The following is a 27,316-nucleotide window of genomic DNA, read 5'->3' on the forward strand; positions in this document are numbered from 1 at the left end:
AGGCCTTCCACGTGACAATCCCCGCCCACCAGGCGAGCCAGCCAGCCAATCGCCAGGCTCCCCGCCTGCGCCTCACTCCTCCTTCCTCCCCGCCCCCGCGGCCTCCCCACGAGGTGGAATCTTCCAGTTTCAGGCTGTTTCCCCGCCCCCCTCCAACGGTGAGCCAATGCGGCTGCGCGCTGCGCCCCGATTGGCCAAGCGCTGGGCAGGAGCGCGCGCAGGCGCCCAGCTCGGTTACTAAGGGCGGGAGCCCGGCGAGGGCGCCGGCTGCTGGCTGTGCCTCTGGAGGGCGTCGAGGCCCGACGACGCCATGCCCAACCGCAGGGCCAGCCGCAATGCCTACTATTTCTTCGTGCAGGAGAAGATTCCCGAACTGCGCCGGCGAGGCCTGCCGGTGGCCCGCGTGGCTGACGCCATCCCCTACTGCTCGGCCGACTGGGCGGTGAGGCTGCGGGCAGTTGGGCTACGGGGAGGGCGCAGAGGGGACCCGGCCTTCGGGGCGTCTGTGGAGGGGATGGGGTAAAGGGCCCTTTCCCAGGGTCGGACCAACCGACAGAACCTTCCAGAAACGGGTCGTGGAACGGACGCCTCACGGCTCCCCTCTCTGTCCCCCTCTTCTCCCAAAGCTCCTGAGGGAGGATGAGAAGGAGAAATACTCAGAAATGGCTCGGGAATGGAGAGCAGCCCAGGGAAAGGATTCTGGGCCTTCAGAGAAGCAGGTAAGGCTAGCCCCCTCCTGCCCACCCGTGGGCTCCCCGTCAAGGTGGAGCCCGAGAAACGTCAGGGAGTTTACAGACAGTGAAAAAAGCCCAGGGGATGGGGGGCTTCAGTGTTCGGGGGCTTACACTAAAAGGCCTCCCAGAGTCGCTTTCATTCCTTAACGGTTAGATAGCTTTTCAAACACTTGTATGTACTTAGAAGTAGTTGAACTGTATTTTTACGTAATTCTCGTTAACTGTGCTTTGAATAATTGGAATAACAAAACTTAAAGACCTGGGTTAACATTTGTAGACGCTCTGGGGGAAAAGTTAAGCAAATTCCCTTGTGGTGGGGCAGTAAAGTACTAAGTAGAAATCGTTTTCCAGTTGTTTCTTTTCAGAAAGCACAAGGTCGTTAATGGAATTTTTTCCTCTTCTCCCTCACGTTGTTCTTTTCTATTTGTCCATGCTGAAATTTCATTCTTGAGCTGTTGGTATTGGATGGAAACTCGTTTGGCAAATTATTTTTTTTAATAAGGTAGATTTATGTTTTAAGTCAGGTGGATTTACAATGTTCTGTGCTTGTGAATTTTGATCTTTCTTGTCATTGTAATTTCTTACAAAAACATTTCTCTTCAAAGGGCTGGAGATGGCTCAGTGATTAGGAGCAATCTTACTCTTACAAAGAACACAGGTTCGAGTCCCAGCCCCCACATGGTGGCTTGCTATAATCTGTAACTCCAGCTCCAGGGGATTCCAATGCCCTCCTCTGGCCTCCACTGGTACTGCACACATGTGACATACAGGCAAACACCTGTACATATAACAAAAGAAAAGAAAAATAATGTTAAAAAATTTCTCCTCAAAAGTTAAGCATACTGTGTGTGTGTTTTGTGACAGTTGGAGGCACAGTGTGCTCTGGTTTTTACTTTTCAGTGAAAGAAAACCAGACAGTGTTACAAGGTTTGGGGTTTTGTTTTCTTTCAAAAATCTTGCTTTGACACTGGCCTGGCCTTTGGTCGTGAGTGACTCGGGGAAATGAGATGGTCGGTAGTGAACGAATGGCTCTCAGCTGTAGCTGTTTATTGGCCACTCGCCTTCTTATAATGTTTATAGGCTTGCTGTTGTTGCCATTGACTGCTGCTGTCGCTGATAAATATATGCGATTTCACTGACCACGAGAGAACGCTGAAGTAGTCCACAACAATTTTGAAGTTACTCTGTTAAATATGTGAAGTAAAGTATCCAGCAGTAGCTCTGTTGAAAGCACTTGACTGGTAATTCTCTTTCAGAAATTCATATCTACACCACTGAGAAGGCCAGGCATGCTTGTACCAAAACCAAGTGTTTCGCCCCCTGATGTGTCAAATTTATCCATAAAGAATGATCAAGGTAGAGTATTCCTAAAATATTATGCTTAAATTTGGATGGCGTATTGGGCAATCAGAAAGGTCTTCTTTATGGTGGGGGAAGATGGCTCAGTCAATAAGGTGTTTGCCATGTAAACGCAAGGTAGGCTCCCATATGAAAAGTGAGGTGTGGTAGTGCTGGGGAAGCAGGGAGAGTAGAGTGGCTGGCCAGCCTAGCCCGATGGGCAAGCCTCAGGTCCCATCTCAGCAGACATGGACAACTCCTAAAGAATGACCTTAGAGATTGACCTTTGACTGCCTTACTTAAAGACATACCTTTGCATGGCATCCCACCCCCAAAATGTTTTTATTTATATTCATTTTGATCTTGTATATCAAAATAATTGGCTATAAGGGCTTAAATATTATGCAGGATGAACAATTTGCATTTGTTGAAATAATATTGGAAAGGTTTTTTTTGTAACAAAGTCTCTGTTGGTTTATACCACTTCATACATTATTAAACATAATTCTTCGACATCTTTGTAGCTCCCACATTTAGGTTATAGAGAAAGACAGGAAGAATAAGACCTTTGACCTATTACATAGCCTGGTAAGAGAGGAGATTTTATTTGAACAACAAGAATGAGAGTTTATGGATTGATGGGTATGCTAATCACCCTGATTTAACCACCCCACAATTCATAAATCTGTTGAAGCCCTATGGTAACCCATAAAGATGTGCTAGTATCACTTGCCAATTAAGGATAAAGACTTGGCCCAGGTGTGGTGGCACACGCCTTTACTCCCAGCACTGGGGAGACAAAGACAGGAGGATCTCTGTGAGTTGGAGGCCAGCCTGGTTTACAAAGAGAGTTCCAGGACAGCTAGGGTTACACAGGAAAACCCTGTCTCACAAAAAGGACAAGGGATAAAGAATTTTAAAATATCCTGGGGTGGACAGGCATAAAGCAAGGATGAATTATTGCACCACCCTAGAAGAGAACATAGCCAGCAAAGAGCCTTTGTTGTTTCTTCTGGCTGTTTTTGCCATGTTCTGCCTTTGTTTAGCACAAGCTTTTAACACTGGTCTTCAGTGGACAGTACTGGTCCCACATAGTTCTCTTGCATTATAGGTGGGCTTCTGTATATTAGCAGAGAATACAAAAGCAGAGAACTAAATTATCCATAGTAATATCCATTACTTCACTTGTTCTGTTGGACTTTATTTCCCAAACCTTTCTAATTGTTGCATATATGCCACAACTTTTACTATGCTATTGATGAAATTCGGTGTTACTCTATAGCTGAGTTATGTAGAGGCAAAACTGAATCATTTTGTTGCTTTATAGAAAAGATGGTTACTACTTAAATTCTTGATGAATATGACTGTAAAGTTTTTACTTGGTATAATTGAGTTTTCTTTTATAATTAATTTATTAAGAAATACAGGAACATATACCTGTACAAAACTGGCTCTTGGGTTTTGTTTTTCAGCTCTCCTTGGAGGCGTTTTTTATTTTCTGAACATTTTTAGCCATGGTGAACTACCTCCTCATTGTGAGCAGCGCTTCCTCCCTTGTGAAATTGGCTGTGTTAAATACTCCCTCCAGGAAGGTATTATAGCAGACTTCCACAGCTTTATCCATCCAGGTAAGATCCTAAAATTGTGTGATGGTTTTAAACTGGCTTCATTTATTAGTAATTATTTCCTTAAAAGTTGAAGTACAGTGGAGTTGTTAAAATGTGTGGACATAATACCTAACTGTCAAACTATTAGGAATTAGGTGTTGATGTGGCTGGTTGATTGAATCTTCTCCTCTTCACTGAACACAGACCTCAGAGTATAGAGTACCTCAAAAATGCACACCTGTTACTTGTTTGCCCAGGGCCTTACATCTTGGGATTCTTCTGTTTTACGCCTTGTTTTTTTTCTCTCACCATCCCATCCTTTACCTTAGGAGTCTTTAGTTTGAAGCTGATACTGCATTGTAACCTTGTGAAAACCTTTTCCTGAGTCTGTTAGATCATTTGTAAAGTGTCTGTAGAAACTATTAAAACAGTATGGAGGTAGCCTAGCTCTCTAAACGTCCGTAGCCATCTCTTCTCCATTATTCTATCCCCACGAAAAACAAAACAGTAGCCCAGGAGAGATTCCAGCCTGTGATCCTAGCAATCATTCAGGAAGAAAGATGAGGCAAGAAGATTAGGCTGCATTGATAACCCTGTCAAAAAACAAATTAGAAGCAAATGGTTAAAAAGATGTTGGATCTCTTCAGTTCCCAAGAGGACAGAGAGCAGTTAAGAGAACCGCCGTATCTTTGAAGTCAAGAGGGGAAATGTGTTAAAATAGCAAAAAGCTTTAAAATTAATTTAGACATCTTTTTTTTCCTCCGAGGACAGCAAAGCTAATTGTCTTATGCTTGTGGTCATTGCTGCTTAGGACAAATTATGTAGCCTTTACATTTTGTTGGTGTGTGGATTAGGAAATACTGAAAAGATAAAATTTTGAGATTTTTCTTCATTCTGAAAAATTTATGTATGCCTGCAGTATAACAGGCTTTACTACCCTCAAATACCTTCATGGACCCCTAGCTAGAAGTCATTTTGCATGAATTTTCTTTCTCTAGTATAATTTCCCTGGAAGGAACAGCTTGATGTGCAAAGTAGTTTAGAAAATACATGGAGATTATTTTAGTTTACATACCTTTGATTTAAACAATAACAACCAAGACAGAAGCAAACAACACAAAAATAAAAGGAATATGAAGTTTTAATTGTATTTTAACATAATAAAGATTACCCACATAGAAACTTGGTCATCACATGAAGTATTACCATAACATGGGTAAGAAAATTTTCAGATTTCTGCTTCTCAATGAAACACTTTGTATTGCAGGTGAAATTCCACGAGGATTTCGATTCCATTGCCAGGCTGCAAGTAAGTATAAAGGAATTGGGATAAGAGGGACTGAGGGTGTGCAGCCCTGCTAAAACTCCTTTTAGCATAGAAAATGTAAGATGCGGGGAATGGTAGGTGGAATGCTCTTTAAAACCTTAAACCTACATGTGTGCACTCCTGGTCCTGGGGGCTGAACCTTAAACCTACACGTGTGCGCTCCTGCTCCTGGGGGCTGAACCTCAAACTTACACGTGTGCGCTCCTGCTCCTGGGGACTGACTGGGACCTCACACATGCTAGCCAACCCCTCTGCCACAGAGCTGCACCTCCAGCCCAAACTTTAAAACTTTACTGACTCACATGTATGTATGAACTCTTTTCATTCTAAGAAAGTAAAGAAACTATTGTTACATATCCATGGAGTTTTTATAGGGGCCAGTCTCTAAGGAAAATCATGGAAAGTTTCCGGTTCTCTAAGCTTAGACTCATTTATGAGCAATGGCTATTTTAAAACTTTCTTTTAGAATTCATTCAAAAATAATAGAGTTCAGAGTAGAACAGTTTTGAGTTTAGGGGTGAGGAAATCAGGCTTTTAAGTATTTTGTAACCAGAAAGCTTGACTATGACTAAATTAATCTAAGATTAGAGCTAAGCTCTCACTAGAAAGAGCTCTCAGCAGTTTCCTGTTTGATAAAAAAACATATTTTATATTAAATTATGTTAGTTTATAGTAAATTAGTGTTCAGTATATTGTTTAAGGAGCCATTTAATTCTGGCATGTACCGTTTAACTTAAAAATGTGGTCAGCTAGCCTATTAGAAGTGAAACAGAAGTGTTTGTCAGGCCTGCTGTAACAGGCATATTGTAACTTTTGTAATGCTAGTTGTGTGTGGGGGGGTGCAGTATGCACCTGTGCAGGTCAGAGGACAGCTATGGGGAGCCAGGTTGAGGCACAGGCCCTCTTGTTTCTGCCACTGTGAAGCAGGCTAGCTGAGTCATGAGTTTCTGGCAGATGCTGTTGCCTCTGTCCCCATCTCAAGGTAGGTATGACCACCACCACATCCATTTTTTTTTTTTTAAATATGGGTTTTAAACTTTGAACTCAGGCTTCAGGATTACAAGACAAATACTTTTACCTGTTGAGCTGTCTTTGGCCCTATAATGCTGTTTTTACTGCCTGTGTTTTGTACTTTCCCATCATATTATTAAATTTGTATGCCTTGTTTTAAAAGAAAAGAAAAGAAAAGAAAAGAAAAAAGTATGGATCTGTTATTTTCCCTGAAACTAAAAGTTGTGGGCTAAAGAGTTTAAGAGATTTTTCTTTTTTTAATTATGCTTCCTTATATATTTTAAAACAGGAAAAGACGCTTATACAGAAAAACACTTCATAATCTCCCCCGCAAATTACATTATTTAAGGGCATTGTGCTACTAAGTAGATGGTAGTTAAAACAAAGGGAGGACCTAGAGAGGTGGCTCATACTTAGGAGCACTCCGTGCTCTTCTAAAGGACAGGAGTTCAGTTTTAAGCACCTACATCAGGCAACTCACAGCTGTCTAATTCAGGGAATCCTTTGCCTCTTCTGTCCTCTGCAGGCACCTACACTCAGCATTCACAGGCATACATACATAGATCTAAATAAAAATAAGATAAATCTTTAAAATCCAGAAATGAAACCAGAACCAGCTCATGCTTCTAATCCTAGAGCTTGGAAGACTTAAGACAGAGGATCACCCGCAGTTTGAGGCTGGCATGGGCTACAGAGAGTTCATTGCCAGCCTGTGTCACAGGGCAAGACTGTCTCAAAACTCAACAAACAAAAATCCCAAACACAAATTTTATGAAACCTAATTTCTAATTTAATTTTCATGTTTGTACTTGAAAACCCAATGTTTGTTCGTCATTTGAATGAACACGTTGCCTTCCTGCTGTGTGTCACTGATTGTTGAGAGTGTCACTGGCTTGCCATATCCTTGCTACCTCAATGCAGATAAAGCCTTTAACTAGTCTGTTTCATCTTTTGGCAGTATTTTCACATTAAACAAAGTAACACAAAGCATCTTCCCTTTTTAAAGGCTGTTTCTATCTCATATATCTTACTAAAGGCCAGAAATGGTTTCTTTTTTCTCATACTGAGCATCAAATCTAGGCAGTTCTTGTTCAGCTAGGCAAAGGCCCTCCTGATGTGCTGCATCCACAGCTGGGAATGACTTCTTAATTTATTATTCCAGCTAATTGAGCAGGATAGTATTTCTTATTCAGACAAACTTAAAATGTTTGGAGCTTGCCAATTTAAGCATGTCTTAAGTTGCCAGTTAAATAGGATAAGTGATGGTTAGGGTGACAGCTGTGTTGACACAGGACCTGAAAAAGCCTGTGCTGGTGGGAGTGCACTGATCTGGAGAAGACCATGGAGCACAGATTTATGTGGTGATGTGCTTTATTGAAGCAGTAACCAGCAGACATGCACGTAGATTTCTTAGAGCTATCATAGATGGCTCAGTGGGTAAAAGTGCTTGCCATCAAACCTGATGACCTGAGTTCGATCCCCAAGACCCACATGTACTTCCTCCCTAAATAAATACCTCTCGAAGACAAGTGCTGCCTGTGTTTCCAGAACTGTGAAGTGAAGTGACTGCTTCATGGGTGGGCACTATAGTTTAAATAATTCAGGATTGAAAGACATTTTAGTGTGCAATCCAGTGACAGCTCTTTCCCCACTTAGGTTCCTCACAAAGAGGTGCTTCAGCTTCTGTGTGAGCTTGGGACTAAGAGGTCTTGACTTTCCTCCCTCACTTCAACTTCTGTTCATTTCACTGGTTAATGGTTTTTCTTTAGAGAAGTTCTGCTTTAAAAGAAGCAAAGCTTTGAATCCTGATTGCAGCTTTCTATATGAAAGGTCCTTTGGCTTTTCAAATGCATTAAATACAAAGAATGTACCACTGACTTATAGTGTAGAATATTAATGAGCAGCAGTGTGCCCACCAGTCAGCTGACAGCAGCACAGTCCCCAGCACCACTGGCAGTCTCTCTCTCCCTCTCCCCTGGTCCTTTGCAAGAGAAGTGTTCTGGATTCTGTTAGTCATTATCTTTTCTGAATAGTTTTACTATGTGTGTGTGTGTGTATATATATGTATATATATATATATATATATTCATTTAAATGTTTTTGTTTTATAGATATGTCCCTGTATTTTAAATACATTATCTTTTACTCATTTTTCTACTTGATATTCTCACATTGTGTGTTTATTATATTACATATCTGTTTAATTGCTACATTGTGTGAGAATGCCTTTTCTCAGCTTTAGCCTTGCATTATTCACTCTATATGAGGTCTCTCTTAAGTCTCAGTACTGGGTGCTGAACCTTAGGTCTTGTGCATGCTAAATAAGTACCACTGAGCTATATCTCTAGCCCTGTGTGGTACCTTTTAATAAGCACAAGTGTTGGGTCCTAGTTTAGCAAGTCAGCCATTTTTTTTAATCAACTGTGAATCTTTGTGTCTTAATACACTACCTGAAGGTTTAGTCTCCTATTTTCTCCTAAAATTTGCGGTTTCTTTTTTTGTATCTGATGCTTATTTCACCTGGAATTGACTTGTGTATGCTATGAGGCGGCAATTTCACTGTTTTCTCCTAGAGACAACCAGTATCTTGGTATTGTTACTGAATAACCTGCTTTTCCCCAATATGTAGTGTCTTTTAGGTCAGACCAGACCTCTACTTGTTTTCTGTTATTGGTCTGCTAGCATTGTGGGGTCTTGTCTGTCATATTCTTGATTAAGCATAGTGGCTTGAAAATTTTTAGATAGCTCCCCTAACCTTGTTCTGTAATATCATAGCTATTTCTGACCCCTATTTTTCATCCACAATTTAGAATCAGTTTTTCATGACCACCTGTAAATATTTAGGTCATTTTGAAGAAAATAGCCTTCATAATGTTGCTTTTCCGTCTGTGAACATGAACAGCTTGTTTCTTCAGGTCTATACTTTAGTATAGTTATTGTTAATGATCTTAATAGCATTTGCTAATTTTATTTTATTTGAGATGGAGTTTCACCTTGGCTGACCTAGAATTCCCTACATAGAGCAGGTTATCATCATATTTGGAGCAGTCCTCGTGTCTCTGCCTCCTGAGTGCCTACATCACCGTGAGGCTTTTTGTTATCTTGTAAGTGTTGTGTTTTGAATTGCATCTTCTGGTTGTTTACTTGGTTTTGCATTGTATGAAGGCTAGGATCTTTTAGTTTCCAGCTTGCTATAGTTTCCTCTTTCCTGACTGCTGCTTTTTTTTTCTGTACATAATTTATCAGAGTGAAGAACTTCCATTTCCAACTTGATTATGGATTACAGTTAAATATTTTAATAAGGATGCTTTTTCAAAATCTCCAATGTTTTATTCGTATGGTAATTTACCAAAGTTAAACTGGTTTTGCCCTCTAGAACAAACCCAACATAGTAACCATATGTCTCTTAATTGTTGAGTTTGACTTGCTTATGATTGTCTTAGAGTCTTTGCATTTTGTGTTGCTGTTGACGTTGTCTGATTTGGTTGTAAAGTTTATTTTGCTGTAATGAAAGATGAGGGAAAATGGATTGGGGAATATATTTTCATTTCTTTTAAATTTGGTTTCTGGGTGTGTGGAAAGTATAAATAAGTTTATTTCTTTGAACTGAAGAGGCCTAGTTATTTTACAGACTTGTATTAATAATCCTATTACAATTATCTTTGTTGGTCTGTTTTCATAGTCTCTTGGTTATCATGTTTGCCAGATATACCTGTCCTGTGCACTGTGTGTGAGTGAGTGATCATATTATTATTATCCAAAAAATGTTTATGTTGTGTCTGGCAGAAAACTAGAGTGAGGGGACATCTAAGATTACCTTAGTGCATGAACAGGGATTGCGGTAATTTAAATTATGCTTCAGATTTTACAAGGACTAATCCATCTTTTTAGTGAAAAGAGAAAGAGTAGACAGATTACCACCAAAGAATTATACATAGAATTTGTAGCATACACAGTGGAAATCAGAAAATAATAGATTTTATTAATATTTTTATATAGGGTCTCTTGTAACCGAGTATGGCCTCAGACTCTATGTAGAGATGACCTTGAGTTTCTGGTCTTCCTGCCTCAGCCTCTCAAGTGCTATGACTACAGATATGCACCACCATGTTTAACATTTTATTTACACAATAGTGGGAGAAAATATCTTACATTTTTATTGAGTCTGCTAAAAATTCTGTCTGGTGTCTGAGTCTTCAAATCTTTCTTCCTCAGCTCTCCAGTGTTTATTCCCTTCCAAGATTTCAGGCTCCTAATTCCCCACTGCAGTGCTCTGCAGTACTTGGAAGCAGACATTCCACTTGATGAGCTTTTCCTCTGTAGTTATGCAAAGCTGAACTTCATCTTTTCATAGTTTTGTAATTTTATATTTACATATAAAATTTGAATAATTTAATAGGAATTTTGTTCAAACATAGTTTTTTCTTTTAAAATCAGTAACTTCCACACCAAAGAAACTTTCTATGAACTTCATTTTGGTTCTCCTTCCTGCCTCTGTATACCTGCTTTTACACAGAGTGTGTGAAAAGAATAAATTTCAGAGTAACTTCAAGAGAAAGGGATTACTTGCTTTTTGAGGCACTTATAGTGGATTTAGGAATTGTGAGCACGGGTTCTGACAGCACTTTGCTAAACCGTTAGCTGCTTCTAGAACTGACAAGGAATCCAAAACCAGCCTTTCCAGTTTCCCCACTTCCTGCTCCTTTATCAGTAAGTCTTAACTGCTGTACTGTTTGTACTGCTCAGATCTTCAAGGATACCTGTATTATTTTGTGGGAGGGCTCACCTGAATTTACTTGGCCTTTTTTTTTTTTAACTTGGAGGTGTGGGGTTCTTCATCATATTGTTTTTTAAAAAAATGATTGTTATTTTTAATGTGTATGGGTATCCATTGAGGCCATATGTAGGGGACTGGGTCCTCTGGAATTGGAGTTATAAATGGTTGTTAGCCACTGTGTAGATGGTGAGATTAGAGCCTGGGTCCTCTGGAAAAGCAGCCAGTGCTTCTAATCACATCTCTTCATCCCACATTCTTTTTTTAAAAAGCAGTCATTGACCAGCAATATCGTTCAGGGGATAATGACATTTGTTGCTAACCCTGAATACTTGAGTATAATCCTGGAACCCACATGGTAAGGAATTAACTCCTGTAGGTTGCTCTCTGGACTCCACATGCTTACACACACGTACACACACACAAAATGTAAATATTTTTTTTTAGTGAAAACAAAGACTAGAGCAATTTGATCACTGGTTATAAAGTGATTGCTGCACAAGTGTGGGGCCAAGAGTTTAGATAACCCAGAACCTACCTAAATGTCTAGTGCCTGTAATTCCAGCCTTAGGCAGAGACAGAAGATCCCCAGAGACTAGTCATATTTGTAAGCACTGAGTTTGATTGAATGATCCTGCCACAGTGAATAAGGTCGAAGAGATCAAGGATGATTCCTGATAACACTGTCAGGCCTTCTCATTCACATACACCCCATTCAGGCAGGCAGGCAGGCAAACACACACACACACATACACACACACACACACACACGCACGAAAAAGAGAAGAATCAGTACTACTCTGAAGCCCTCCAGCCTTATTTAACAAAACATTTTTGAAAGGTACCATGGGAACAATGCAAACACTATAAACTTGGTCATTAAGAAACTTGGGTTCAGTAATGACTTCACTTTTCATGAACTATTTCAGGGAGTCTCTGTAGTCTCCTCTTAATTTATGTATGTGTTTCCCACCTCTATAAGAATTCTGGGTTCAAGTATGTAAAGTACCTAATGAGAACCAGGCTTGATAGAAACACGCATGGGTAAACTACCCACTGCTCTCCTCCTGTATTCCTATTCCCACCCTGATAATACTTGTCTTGCTCAGTGGCTGAACTTCTACCTCTTTATTTCCTTCAGGTGATTCTAGTCACAAGATTCCCATTTCAAACTTTGAATTCGGGCATGACCAAGCAACTGTGTTACAAAACCTTTATAAATTTATTCATCCAAACCCAGGGAATTGGCCACCTATTTACTGCAAGGTAATATCCAATAAGATGTTTTTAAGATGTCCATTTAGACACCAGAAGAATTGAAAAGTCACTAAAAGAATTTCAGTTTTGTGTAAACAGAGACTGTGCTTTTGTTTCCTGGCCATTGGTTAATAAAGAAACTGCTTTGGCCTGTGGCAGGGCAGAATATAGGTAGGTGGGAAAACTAAACTGAATGCAGGAAGAAAGAAGGTGGCGTCAACAGGCACCATATAGCTGCCAAGGGAGAAAGATGCCGGTAAGCTGCAGCCTCATGGCAATATACAGATTAATAGAAATGGGTTAATTTAAGATGTAAGAGTTAGCTAGGAATACACCTAAACCGTTGTCCAAACAGTGTTGTAACTAATATGGTTTCTGTGTGATTGATTATTCTGGTCTGGGTGGCTGGGAAACAAAATTACAGTCTTCGTTTACAGTTTTGTGTTAGTTACATGTTTTAAAACATGCTCATTCTGAATTATTTGTGTGTAATTAGTATGACCTTTAAATTACTAATTTAAAGCTGTGTATTGTATTTTCTTAAAATTTCTCCTGAAATACCTACAATATTTTTTTAGCCTAACAAACTGATACTCATTCCCTTAATCCTTGTTATGTGATGTTTAGAAAAGACATTTTTTTATCTAAATTTTCCATAATGAAGAATTGGGTCCTAAACTTACTGCTTATTATAAATATTGCCATGACCAGTTCACATGTTCTGAATATTGACTTCATCATTAGTCCACCCTAAGTCTCACTTGCTCTTCATAAGCTGTATTAAAATATATGTGTGTGTATACATGTATGTATTTTCTAATGTATGGTATTTTTATATAATTTTCAATTAGTGTCTGTTCTATACACACCCAAGTTTGAAAGAACAGTGTTAATGAAAATAATTCTAAAAAGGAGAAAATAAAAGTAATCATTTTCCTTCTGCAGTCTGATGATAGAGCCAGAGTCAACTGGTGTTTGAAGCGTATGGAGCGGGCATCAGGTGAGTAGAATCTGGATCCTGCAGGAAGCGTAGTGTATACTTCAATTTTGAGGTACATGTTCTGTGTGCCCAAATTCACTAATTATATTTTTCTGTTTACTAATGGAAGAAATCAGGCAAGATCTAGAACTTCTCACTGTGGAGGACCTTGTAGTGGGAATCTACCAGCAAAAATTCCTCAAGGAGCCCTCTAAGACCTGGGTTAGGAGCCTCCTGGACGTGGCCATGTGGGACTATTCCAGCAACACCAGGTACTGATGGTCTGTAACGTCTGAGAAAACAGGCTTGGACTAGGTTTTGGGTTTCTGACTTTTGGGTTGTTTTGTTTTGCCTTTTGTGAATCACTTTTCAGTTAAACCTTGTAAACTTATAAAAATAGTTTTGTTTTGTGGTTTTCAAGACAAGGTTTCTCTGTAGCTTTGGAGCGTGTCCTGAAAATAACTCTTGTAGACCAGGCTGGCCTCAAATTCACAGAGATCCGCCTGCCTCTGCCTCCCGAGTGCTGGGATTAAAGGCGTGCGCCACCACCTCCTGTTAAAAAATAGTTTTCCATGTATGAGTGTTTACCTTTGTGCACTCCACTCCAGGTGATCCTGGAGTTCAGTTTGGTGCCAGGAACCAAATCCAGGACCTCTGCAGTGTTCTTCATCACTGAGCCAGCTCTCCAGCCTGGGAAAACTTATTTTTAGATACTGTTTTTAATATTGTATTTTTAGCATACAATAATTGATAGAATCTTTGTGTATGCATGTGTGTTGTTGCTTGGACTTACTTGAAATTCATAACCCTTGTGCTTCAGACTCCCAAGTGCTGATATTACAGGCGTGTGCCACCACTCTTGGGGTCCATAGTCTCTTACAATCTTTATTCTTTGAAGAATAAAGTCCAATTAGTTTATAAAATGTTTCTCAGTTTGAGTTGGCTTTTATTTCCTGTTGACTAGGTTAAGGTTACACATTTTAGGAGGAATACCAAAAATAAAAATACTATGTCTTCTCATATGTCACACTTGGAAGCATATTATGTCAGTTTGTCCCATTCCTGATCCTGAGTTCTTGGTCTCTTGTCTAAGATCTGTTAGATTCACCTTTGAACAGGTATTATTGTGCACCTCCCTCATAATGGGTTGACATGTGCTCAGCAGTAGAGGTGCTACCTAAGTAACATAAAGCCCTGGGTTCAGTCTCCACAAAAGTAATGTCTTTTTACAGAGAAATGTAATTCCTTGATTGTCAAATGCAAGTTCTGGTGTTCAGTGATGATTTGGTTGGCGTAGCTCCTTCTAAGCTTGTTAAGATAGTGATTTTCCTTAATTATTCCTTCAGTATTTATTAGTTAGAAGTCTACAATAAAGTGATTTTCTCCTTTACAATTTCTATGAGTTCTAACTTTATTCAGTGAATTAAGTGCTCTTTGCTTTCTGTGTCCATTCTAGCTTCATCTTCTGTTGATCTACTCCACCCTTGGATTCGCAGTTTCTCCAACTAGACCTTGTTCCTCTCAAAGGCAGAGGGTGCCGAGTGAGAACCTGTTCAGTCTGTGTCTCACTGTTTGAGTTTTGGGATGCACTAAATGAAGTTTCAGTGTTGGTGGAACTTTGACAGTTGAGGACTCCTTTCTAGTTGACTGTAATCTGAGGATAGTCACAGTCATTTTCTCAAAAGTGACTTATTTCTTTTTCACCCCTTCACAATAGTTCAATCTCTGTTTGCTTGTTTATATTCCATGTCCCCCCCCACTTTGTTGGTTTAATTATCCTTTGGATGTATAAAGCACTAGCATTGTTCAGCAGTGCATATTCAATAGTGTCACTCACTTCATTGAAACCCTGCAAGAGCTTAAAAATTAGCTTGGAGAGAACTGGATCTTTATGTCGAGTTGTGTCCAAGGACAAAGGTTGTTTTTCTGTTGTTCAGATGAACACTATCTTTGTGATATCTTTGTTTTTCACACAGGTTTGTAGGTTTATTATTGGTGTATTGTTGAAGGGCAGTTCCTAGGAAATCTTGTTCTCCTATGAAAACTGGTTGTTTCATAATTCTAATGAAGTAAATTTGGTGATTCATTTTTTGGGGGAAACTACACATGGTAAAATAGATTTTTAAATGTTTTTAGATGTCTGTAAGGAAGGTAGCCTCAAAAAAATGTTTCTAAAGTTTTATTGTTTTGGTACATTCTGTAGATTATGAAATGTCATTTTGAACAAGTATTGTTTAATTCATTCTCTGACAAATTAAAATGCTTTTAAATGAGCAGATGGGAAGGCCTTCCTGGATTTTGTTTCTTTTAGTAAATTATGGGTGTTTGCATTAAGACCAAACAGTGTTGATTGCTTTATCAAAAACTACATAGAATTTATTTATGTATAGGGTATTTTTGATAACTTAGTATATAACTAGTTTTATGACCTGTCTTGTAAGCACATGAGAATTTCTGTACCCTTTGTTTTGCAATGTAGGATTTGACTCTGTCCAGATGTACACTGATTGTTAGCTAGTTGGTTTTCTGTTACTATAGTCAACAACCAAGATAATAAGCCTATAAAGAGAAAGGGATGATTTTTTGATTTTGGAGGCTCAAGTCCGTGATCAATCAGTTGTCCCCTTTGCTGTGACTGTGTTCAGACACTGCCTTGCAGTGGGGAGTGTATGTGTTAAAGCAAACTGCCTCACCTCATTACTGAGAAGGTAATAAAGAGGAGGGAGGGGACTGGTATTCTGCAGTTGTCTTCATGGACACACACTAGTTTCAACTACATGAGAGCCTCCCACTCCAACCTTTTTTAAGATAAGGTCTCACTGCATAAACAAGACTGTTCTGGAACCTGTGTCAATCAGATTGGCCTCAAACTTAAGAGATCTGTCTGCCTCTGCCTCCTGAGTGCTGGAATAAAAGATTTGCAGCACCACACCCTATACCCTGTTTCTTACATAAGTTTCTGTCACCTCCCAATAACACTAAGCAGGAACAATCTGCTCCTTGAGCTCATTCTGCCTCCCACTTGTGAGTGTTGAGAGCAGAGACATCACCATGTCTGCAGACTTTCAGTTACTTCTCTGTCCTCTTGATCTCATCTATTGAGAGTAGAACTTTACTGTATTTTCATGCCTCCTTATACATTCTGTGATTTTAAACTGGTTGGTCTTTTCTTTCATGTGTGTACATTAAGTTTGCTGAATCTTGATGTATAATAGGTTGAAGGAAGGCTTAAAAGGTATTTCCTGTTTTGCTTTTTTTTTTGCATTGTTAAATTTTTAGTCACTTTGTGTCTGAATTCCTGGAAAATTCAACTCCATTGTGTTGTGCTTTTAATTTGCCTAACTTTAATGATGTAGTTTTTTTAGCCTAGAGATTTTACTACTTTGCCATCCTTTATGTTGGTAGCTCCTCTCCGTTTGTTGTTTCAGGTCTACTCTCTGTGGTGTCTGGTAAACCATTTCAGGATGCGGAGATTGACTTCTGTTTCTAGAGCTTTTTCACAGGTTATAATTTTTCTTCCACTCTAAATTTTGTTAGAGAGATCTTTGATATATGCTGCTATCTTATCTTTCACTTTATTTTCTCTTTTTACTCTTGAATTATTTGCCAGTTTTTTGACTTTTTTAGTTTCTTTTTCAAAATGAGTCTGTATTTCTTTGGGCAGTTCATAATGTATTTAGATTCTTAACTGTTTTTGATTTCTGAGTCTAGTCAACTCTTTCTCATTTTAAAAATTGTTTAGTTCTTTTTCTTATCCTGACTCTGTTTCCATATTCTTACATACTTGTGTGAGAACATTTAATTCCATGTGGAATGTTATGTTAGAATTCCCTATGATATTTTTGGAAGTCACAGGTGCTTTCTTAGTTTATGTTCCAATAGCTTTCTGTGAATGAGGCCTCTGTTTCCCTTGTCTCTTGGGCAGCAGTTTTGACAGGTATGAGAGTTCAGTTCAAGAGCTCCCTCTTCTGTCTGTGCAGCAACCAAAAAAGCTAGTGACTTGGGTGGAAGGAAGGTGGCTAATTTTCCATTTTTGTTTGGTCCTACAGGATACTAACTTTATTTCTTTGGCTCCTCCTCACCATCATCCAGTGCAGCAGTTCTCAGCCTGTGTTTGAGATCTCTTTGGAGGTTGACCGTCCCTTTCACAGGGCTCACATACCAAATATCCTGCACAGCAGATAATGAATTACAATTCATGACAGTAGCATAGTGGGTGATTTTGTGTATCAATTTGACCAAGCTAGAGTCATCAACTGAGGAAGCACCTCTTTGAAATCTGGCTGTAAGGCATTTTCTCATTTAGTGATCTCTGGAGAGAATCTAGCCCATGGTGGGTGGTGCCATCCCTGGGCTGGTGGTCCCAGTTCTATAAGAAGGTGAGCTGAGCAAGCCGTGGGAAGTAAGCCAGTAAGAGTTCTCCTCCAGTCTCTTCATCAACTGCCTGGGGGACCCTGCCCAATTCGAGTTTCCATCCTGACTTCCTTCAGCGATGAACAGCAATTCTGACATATAAGCCAGATAAACTCTTTCCTTCTCAACTTGACTTTTGGTCATAGTATTTAGTTGCAGCATTAGAAATCCTAACTAAGATAAACAGCAATTAAAATAATTTTATGGTTAGAGTCTCCACAACATGAAGAACTATATTAAAGGGTTGCAGCATTAGGGAGGCTGAGAACCACCAATCTGGTATCTAAAGAGCTCTTCTACTTCCAATCTTCCCCAACATAAAGGTGCTTTCTTATAGACAAGGGTTTTGCTCTTCTAAGTCTCTACTTCAGTTTTTATATGGAATGGGAATGATTTACATTTAGTCTTAGGCACTCTTGTTTCCTTTTTCTCTCAGTCCTGCTGTTTTCTAAACTCCACAGCTGACATGAAGACTTAGAGTGAGAGATCAAAAATTTTCTCCATTTGAAATATAAAGCTTTCTGTTTATTCTAGAGTTTTAATGTTCTGTCCTTTGTAGAATCTTGTCTACTTTCTGTTGTCATTATTGTTGATCTGTGAAGTGTGTGAGGGATGTGTTAGGATATTTAGGCTCAACACAGCTACTTTGGTTACTGACCAAAGAATTTCTAAAACTTTATGTTCAGAAGTATTTGGTGCCTGCGTTTATATTCAGTATTATCCCCTGTGCCATTGGCAGTGTTGTTAAAGTAGCGCTTTGTTTGAAAAAGATCCCCAGTGTTGTCTGGAATTTTCTTCCAAATAACTGATCTTTGGTGCACATTTCTGTTTTGGCCTTTTCTTTACCTTACCAGAATAGATCAATAAAATGTAGCAAAACATACACACACACACACACATACACACACACACACACACACACACACACACACACACACACGTGTAATTGTTTCCATACACTTCATTGGCAACTGTAGAATATCTTTGTATAATATGAATTTTAAACAGAAGAAATACAGTGTTAAGTTCAGTAAATATAAGTTCAGCAAGACTAGGATAGTTTTACTGTGAGGCATTTTTTGAGGCCTGTGCCACAGAGCTGGTTCAGAGAGAGACTGGTGGCATAGTGCTGCAGCCAGCATAGTAAAGCATTTATACCAAATGCCTTCTGCTTTTCACTGAGCACTTAATATATAGTGAGATTTTTACGGGTATTTGAGTTTAAGAAACTATAGAAACTAATTAGAAATTGTGACCCAGGTATAGTAGTACACACCTCTAATCCCAGCACTCAGAGACAGGAGGATTATTACAAGTACAAGGCTATCATGATCTGCATAGGTAGTTCCAGGCCAATCAGGACCCTGCCAAAACAAAACAAAACTTACTGCACACATTTTCCTATGCCTTGCAGACACTTATGAAGTTAAACAGCAAAAATAATGTTCCCCTGCCTTCATGCAGCTAACATAGGGAAGATACATGCAACAACTAATTAAGAAAATTGACATTTTAGCTTACAGGTGCTTTTAAAAGTCAATCAAGAAGTGTGTGGAAGGGGAGACTACAAAATGAATGGTCCAGGAGAATATTTAAATTGTAATATGAAAGCTAAAAACTGAAGCAGAAGAAAGATAAAAAATGAAGAGCCTTGTTAGAAATGGGATTTTACTAACTAGGAAAGAAAATAGATTAGGTTTCTTAAAGGTCTCAGGAAAGAAAATAGATTAGGTTTCTTAAAGGTCTCTGAGGTTCTTTTTACAGATGTATTGAAAGGAGATAAGGAAGGAGGTATGGAGCCTGTGATTATTAAATGAGCTGGCAATAAATTATTGGGACTAGGGTGGTGACAGAGAGGTTTAAGATTGGTAAAAAGCAATTTTACCATTTGCTTAAGTAAATTGCTTAAGGACTAGAACTGGGGGAGAGAATTGAAACAGAATAACAATGAATAATTGGTTAGAAGGGGTGAAAGAATCACAGAATATTCTGAGACTGGTGAAGTGTCTGATGAACTTGTGTAGATGAGATCATTACAGAGGCTGAGCAAGAAGAGGACCTAATGCAGAACCCTTAGAAATAGGCTCTGCCATTATCTAATTATCTTGGGCAGAGGCTGTGGAGATGTCAGCACTCCAGCTACAGTCGCTGTGTGACACAAATGATAGTCATTGCCAGTGTTGATGAAGACTGGAAAGTGAGAAGAAAGCCATGCTGAGTGCAGTAACTTCACAGACCGCCATGAGCTACTTACTTCCCGGGTTAGGACTGTGTCTTCACTCTTGTTCCCTTGTCTTCTCATTCTTTAGGAATTTAAATTGTCTTTCTGTGGCCTTTTTCATGTTGCAGGTTTTCTTCAGATGTTTGATTCCCCTTAGTTATGTTATATTTAGAAATGAGGCTTCAAAACCAAATACCTGGTTCGTCTTGTCTACCAGCTAATCAGGCTTTGCTGCAGGGAAAGCTGACAAAAGAGCGAAGCAAGTTGGAGGCAGAATCCTAAATTCAAGAGCAGTCAGCTTATCCCCTTACATGGAGTTAGAGAACTGACAGCTCTTTGAACAGAAATTCAGCCTCATAACCTGCATTGGCCCTTCTACAGTTAATTGTTTGTGTATGTGTGCATAGATGGTGTGGGTACAGATGTGCCTGTGTCTAGAGATGAGAGGACAGTGGGATCCAGGGATTGAGTTCAGGTCGTCAAGTGTACGTGGTAAATGCTTCATCCCATGTCTGAGTCCAACACAAAGGTAGTGACTTCCTAAGTCACTGTTCTTCATTTCTTTCTACAATTTTATTAAAGTATCTTCTATAGAGAAGCCTGTTTGTATTTTCTCCTTGTGTACTCTAGTTATTTGACTGATTTTTCAAAAGACTTTGGGGACAAGAAATAAATATATATATATATGTATTTAACTCACCATCTGAACTAAAACCTTGGCAATAGTAGTATTAAGAGGTGAGGTGATACTGTGATACCACTTTAGAGTTCTTTCTTTGTCCAATTAAATGAGCTTTTTATATTTAACAAAAAATTGAGCAAATTTTGTATAAAAATACATGAGGCACTAGAGTTGTGTTCTCTGGAAGTGCAATTTGCACTCTTAACCACTGAAGCATTTCTTAGACCCTGCGTGTATTCTAAGTCTGACCTGTAGCGGAAAGCATGTATCTGGGTAGGTTCTCTTGACTTGAATTCTAGACAAGGAACAAAACTAACAACCAACACTAAACTTTCTACTTCCATGTGGTTATCTACAAACATAGTTTAGTTTTTCAGTCCTCAGTTTCGAGCTTTATGAATCATACTTCATATTATCTTTGAAAATACAGGAGAATTTTTAGGTTGATGTTAGATAAGTTAACTGTCACTTGGCACAAATAACTTTTTATAGTTACTGTATAGCATTTTTGTGGTTTTAAATGAAGATTCTTGGTAAGCTTTATTGTTAGCAGTGCTGTCTGGATCTTAGTAGATGTTACTCAGTGGGAAAGCATGTTTGTATTGACTCTGATGAAAGTGTGTTCCAGTGTTTGTAACTCTGGATTGAATCATTAACTTTGGTCATTTCCTTTTCAACTTTTCCTCTTGTTCCCTGTCAAACACCACATTCTCAGTGGTGCCTTGCTGGTCACTCCATCTAAACTATTGGCTTCTGCTTCACAGTGTTATCACTGCTGTTTATAGTTTTTCATTAAGCATGCCTGTATGTGTTTTTGATCTGCCTTCCCCACTAGAAAGTAAGTGTTGTGATATGATTTCATTCAGTAATGTGTCCTTTGTACCTAGATCAATGCCTGGCAAAATGTGTGCACTTCATGTTCAGTGACTGAGTATATGTTAACATTAGTTACTACTGCACTTTAAGTGCAGTTACCTCACTTTAAAATTTAATTGTAGGGCTGGAAAGATGGCTCAGAGGTTTACGAGCACTGACTGTTCTTCCAGAGGTCCTGAGTTCAATTCCCAGCAACCACATGGTGGCTCACAACCATCTGTAATGTGATCTGGCGCCCTCTTCTGGTGGGCAGGCATACATGGAGGCAGAAATGTATACATAATAAATAAATCTTTAAAAAATGTAATGCAAAATATTTTTAAAAATTAATTGTATGGTTATGTGTGGTTTGCATATTAAGAATTTTCACTGGAGGAGTTACCATACAAGTCTATTTTAAAATCTATATTAAATCAATCTTTGGGGGCCAGCGAGATCACTGAGTGAGTAAAGGTGCTTGCCCATCAGCGTTTGATCTTGGAAACCCACATGGCAAAGGAAAGAGCCAGCCCTGCAAGTTTCCCTCTGACTGCCACTTAAGCACACACACAATAAATAAGAGTAAAAAGTGTAAGAAATTTTTAATAATGGTATCAGTTTTTATTAAATAATCTCAGCTAGTTGAATTGGAAATCTGGCATACAAAAACCCTTAATGCAGTTAATTTAGTTCAGCTACTTCAGTTAGTGCTGTGTTTTTCCTCGTACTGGGGGTGGCACCAGACAGTTATCACAAGCTCCACCTCAACCATTTGTTAGTACATTAAACTACTTTTTCTTGTACAGGTGCAAGTGGCATGAAGAAAATGATATTCTCTTCTGTGCTTTAGCTGTTTGCAAGAAAATTGCGTAAGTTTGAGGAGCCCCCCCCCCGTGCTGTGCTGTGCAGGGAGTCCTTTGCCAGTTGTGCTTGCTCCTCAGCTGGGGTGAATTTCTCTGCCTACCTATCTTACTGAAGCCCAATGAAAACAAATGTGGAGGTTTTTCTTTGTTTCTTTTACTGTTCTGTTTCACTACTTACCAAACAATTTGTGGGAATCTTCAGAAGCATTTGTTAAGGTTTTTCCTTCTTGGGTCCCTTAAAGAGAGACAATTTTCTGCTAGCATTAAGAATGTCACTTACTTGAATGGTGCCCTAAAACTGTAAACCAGTTCTTCTTGTTTTGTAGTGGAAGCACCTACAGTCCTGTTCTAGTTTGCTTTCTGGTGGTGTGGCAAGCACCATGACCAGAAACAACTTAAGGGGGGAAAGGATTTATTTGACTTAGACTTCTAGGTCACAGCGCCCATCATTGAGGGATGTCAGGGCAAAAACTCAAGCAGGAAACAGGAACCATGGAGGAAAGCTACTTGCTGGCTCACCCTAGGCTCATGTTTAACTGGGTTTCTTATGCAGCCTAGGATTGGTGCTGACAGTGGTAGCCTGGCCCTCTGGATTGGTTAACAACAAAGACAATACCCACAGACCAGTCTGAACTAGACAATTCCTCAACCTAGGTTTTCTTCTCAGGTTGACTCCAGGCTATGTCAAGTCGGCAGCTGAAGCCAAGTCTCTGGGTGCTCTGGTAGCACCTTTCCATGCAGATGCTTCTTAGTTTTGAGGAGTAACTGTTCACTGCTGTGGCTTTATTTCTGCTTCTGCCTTCTTTCCTTAAACATTGGAAAATCCTACTGAATCTTACCCTCACTCCCATCCCTTGGAGCAAACCTGAAAATTTATCTGCTGATCCTGAGATGGCGTCCCAGTAATAACGTTCATGGTTTGAATGCTGTCTATTCCCATCTCTGAATCTTTAGATTTTCCTCAAAGTTAGAATAATACCTCTGAGATGTTTCCTTTGTTCACAAACTTAACTGAATACTTTCAGTGTGAATTGGATGGAGTTGCTCTTGTGAGATCCGTCTTCTTTTTTAAAGGTACTGCATCAGTAATTCTCTAGCCACTCTGTTTGGAATCCAGCTCACTGGAGCTCATGTGCCACTACAAGACTATGAGGCCAGCAACAGTGTGACGCCCAAAATGGTCGTACTGGATGCAGGGCGTTACCAGGTAAGGAAACGTCTGTTGTTAGCAGAATCTTGGGTATACGTAACCTCTTTGAGGGAAAATGTGCTTCTTTTTTTTTTTTTTTCTTGTTTCTAGTTTGATTCTAAGCACAGTTTCTCTGTTGGGATTTTAAAGTGAAGATCTATTTTTCTCTGTCATTTGAAGGTAGTGTCTTTGATTGTTTTTATCTTCTAGACTTCTTCAGATCTTCTTCCTAAAATACCTAAGTTCTGAAGCTCATGCTGTCTATGCTACAGTACCTGGCAACCTGACTAGGGAACCAGTGGGCACTTTAGTTGGGGCTCCTCATTAGAATGGTACTTAACCAAGGAACCAGTTTTCTAATATTTTTATTTTCACATTTCCCACTATGTAATTCTTCTAGCTCCTAGTTCTGTTTCTTTACTTCTTCTCCTCCCCTGCCCATACCACGTAAGTCCCCACTCCTATGATAGTATCCCATCCAGTGCTATTGCGTCCAGTCTCAACTTCAGATAGCCTCTTCTGACCCCAACCGTCTTCCTCTAGCAACTCAGTGCCAGCAGTTCTTTGACCTCTGCTGTGACCTGTAATTCACTTATAGCTCTGCTGTCTCATGCTCCTTTATAGGAGCTACTGCATTGAAGTGTGTATAAAGTTGTGCCCTCTTGTTCATATTTTCTTTTTAGCACTTGCATCCCCACCTTTACTGCCTTCCATTCCAACTTAGAAATTTTAGTCTGTCTTTTCTACTACCTTATCTAAACTCCATTAATCCTCTTGTCTTCATCATACGTGGTTGACAGACTACTCCTAATTAAATGTAACTCTTCACTTCCACTCCTTATATTTGTGAATTGAAATGAATCTAGAATGAAACTACAATGCTGCCATGTTGGGAGCAAATAGCTATAATCCCAGCTTTCTAGAAGCTAGAGAATTTCACAAATTCAGGGTCAGCTTGGGCTACATAGCAAGTTTGAGGACAACGTAGGCAGGTGTGACTATTTGGCCTTAAACTTAAATAATTGAGGACTGTCCTTGCCTGATATGTACAAGTCCCTGAGTTTAGTTAACACACACACACACACACACACACACACACACACACACACACACACACACACACGAACGCACCCACGCACATGCAGGAACCTTCTATAGCACCATAATGACTGATCTTAACTAAATATCTTTTATGATCAGCTTAATCAATTCATTGTCATTGCCTGCAGTCATCATTTCTCTCGTCTAATGAATTTTTCATGTATTATCTTTCACTTTCTATCTCCTTTTCTCCCACCTTTGCTGTAGCCAATACTGATGCTGCTGCTTCTCCAGGAAAGCAGAATCACAGATTTTTACATACTCTACCACTTCAGCTATCTGCTTATACGCTAGTCTCTGCTTTTTCTCTGATATTAGTAAGTATTCTCTGTTCCTATCTAAAATTTATGTATTAGATCTTGTTCTTTCACTAACCAAAGACACAGCTGCAGTGATTCTAGTGGTTTTTTTTTTTTTTTTGACTCTTTAGGGCTCCCTCTTTTCTGAGTCATCTTTTGCATTTCTCTCTCTCTCTCTCTCTCTCTCTCTCTCTCTCTCTCTCTCTCTCTCTGTGTGTGTGTGTGTGTGTCTATCTTTCTGTCTGTCTCTGTCTATGTGTCTGTGTCCGTCTGTAGACATGCCTGCCCACATGTGACATAATGTACACGTGGTTGTCAGCGAACTTACAGGAGTTGTTTCTCTCCTACCATTTGGGTTTCAGGGATCAAACTCAGGTCATCAAGGTTGGAACAAGCACCTTTTCCCATTTTGCCAGCCCTATTATGTAATCACTCTTACCAAAATAAACATACCATAATCTAATGTGTTTTAAAACAACAAACAAGCAAACTCTTCAGCCTGTGACCCTAAGGTCTCCGCAGTCACTTTTCTTCTTTACTGCACACTGGAAATACATACGGGAGTTTGCCTTCTTAATGTGGAGTTAAAGTAGGACATTTAACAATTAATAATAAACATATTTTCTGTCATTTTCCTGTTCCTTTACAGAAACTAAGAGTTGAGAGTCCAGGATTCTGTCATTTCAACTCTTACAAACAGGAACAAAGGTCAAACACATCCACTGGTGAGTACTTTTAGCTTTATAAGATTGGGGTTACACGTACAAAGATCCCTGCGTGTCCGTGGGTGGGCATGAGGAGCATTTTGTTTGGAATTAGTTGTTAAAATGATATGAATTTATGTATTTTGTCCCTAGTGGAATGTAATATTCCTCAGACTTCTGTGCAGGACATTTCTGAGAAACCCTGCTTTTCTTACAGCAAGTACAGTTTCATAGTTTTGATGTCACAGATACATGATGTGTTTTAGGAGATGAGAAATTCCAAAAGCTAGTTACATGGAACTTCATTTGATACCTAAAGAACTTCAGTTGGGGTTTCGTGCCCTAAAAACAAAAGGAAACATTTTTCTTGACCTACTTGCCTTCTGCTCATGATTATAAATTAAACTCTATACTGAGAGTCCTACTGTGGGATGAAGTGACCTGAAATGCCTCTTTAAATCAAACATAAAGTTGCTGTGCCTGTTTAATTATCTTTTCAACACTCTAGGTTGTTATCCATCTGGGGTGAAAATTTCTGGCCCCAACAGCAGTGTTCGAGGAAGAGGGATTACCCGCCTGCTAGAGAGCATCTCCAGCTCCTCCAACAACATCCACAGATTCTCCAACTGTGAAACTTCACTCTCTACTTACATGTCCCAAAAAGATGGGTACAAACCTTTCTCTTCCTTTTCTTAATGATGGTACTTTTTGCAATTTCTGGAAAAATAACAAGCCTAACTTCCTTTCTGACTACAGTCATATTAAGCAAACAGATCACATCAATAGTAAATGTCACTCCTCTAAAAACGACTTAATTTGTAAGGAAACTATTTCATAGATTAAAAATAATTGTGGTTGGAGAAGAATTTTGGCATTCTTGCTTGTTTGTGTGTCTGTGTTTCCTTTATTTTCTTCTCAGACATAATACTTGTGGTATGATGGGTGTGTCCCTAAGGTTCTGAATTCTAGAACAAAACTGGCAATTTCAGAGTATTTGAAAATGTTACACAGTTCTTTCCCCTAAATTAAAGGTATTAAGTTATCCGTTACAAAAGACTCTAAGATAATACTAACTTAATTCTTCCCATTATAAAATGTTAACCTTAGAGACCAAAGGCTATTTGCATTGCACATAACTAAGAAAATTAGCCTTTAACACAAATAATGATTTGTTATTTTAAGTAGTCTTTGACGTAATTTGTCTTTGGCAAAAGAAACCAGTTAACAGGATGAAAGTACAGAATGAAAGATGAGAGAACTGCCATTTACTCCTAGTTCCAGAGCAAATAAAAAAAAATATATTATTAATGTAATTCAAGCCATTTTTCCCCTTCAAAAAGAATTTTTGGGCACTGAACTAAAAATTATTAATATCCTTTTAAAAACTAAACATTAACTGATACTGTCATTGGGCATCTGCTTAACAGGGATCTCCTCTGACTTCTGCAGTGGCCGTAACCAAGGCCAGTGACTGCTGTAAGGTCACACATCAGTTACTGCTGTTGTGAGACAGGTGTTCTGGAACATTTGTGGCCCATGCCAGCCTGAAATTCTCATCCTTTCTTTGCCTCCTTGTAAGGGCAAATAATGTTAGCCACTTTGCTGTGCACAGACTTTTATTTTTGATTCAATCTGTGAGAAGGAACTTTCATGAGCCATGAAATTAGTAAAGAGATTTATTCTACAAGGAAGTTTAATTGAAACAAAGGAATAGAGTGGGAAGAGCCCAAGAGAGGGAATTTACCACTGGGCGTCCTGTATACAGCACTGGAGCAACACGAAAGTACGCATCCCAGTAAACACCACGGGAACAGGCCTTACACATCACCAGTATAGCATCACGGGCATAGGCTTACATTCATCTGACTGCATGTCTCTCCCGGGCTGAGACAGCAGCAGCTAGAGGCTTTCCGAGGCAAGTTTTTAAGCCTCATGAACAAGGGGGGGTTCATTGCCCAGTCA

At 39.3% G+C, this 27,316-nt stretch overlaps 1 protein-coding gene across 1 annotated transcript; it reads left to right on the forward strand.

Annotated features, from left to right (window-relative positions):
• The first annotated feature begins 287 nt into the window (after positions 1-287).
• Mael (maelstrom spermatogenic transposon silencer) lies at positions 288-26,220 on the forward strand. Its single transcript, XM_048421561.3, has 12 exons — positions 288-442; positions 627-719; positions 1,991-2,090; positions 3,545-3,700; positions 4,947-4,988; positions 11,933-12,057; positions 12,994-13,048; positions 13,158-13,299; positions 22,005-22,067; positions 23,136-23,268; positions 25,300-25,375; positions 25,863-26,220. The coding sequence occupies exons 1-12, from the start codon at positions 311-313 to the stop codon at positions 26,048-26,050; spliced, it is 1,305 nt and encodes a 434-aa protein (XP_048277518.1). The 5' UTR covers positions 288-310; the 3' UTR covers positions 26,051-26,220.
• Positions 26,221-27,316: the final 1,096 nt, after the last annotated feature.

The sequence above is a fragment of the Myodes glareolus genome, chromosome 5 (assembly GCF_982192425.1).
Source record: "Myodes glareolus chromosome 5, mMyoGla1.1, whole genome shotgun sequence".
Classification (NCBI taxonomy): Eukaryota; Metazoa; Chordata; class Mammalia; order Rodentia; family Cricetidae; genus Myodes; species Myodes glareolus.

Coding starts and splice junctions, on each gene's coding strand:
- Mael (XM_048421561.3), top strand. CDS start 311: ATGCCCAACCGCAGGGCCAGCCGCAATGCCTACTATTTCTTCGTGCAG. Junction 13,049..13,157: donor GCGTATGGAGCGGGCATCAG/GTGAGTAGAATC, acceptor TACTAATGGAAG/AAATCAGGCAAGATCTAGAA. Junction 22,068..23,135: donor GCTGTTTGCAAGAAAATTGC/GTAAGTTTGAGG, acceptor TCTTTTTTAAAG/GTACTGCATCAGTAATTCTC.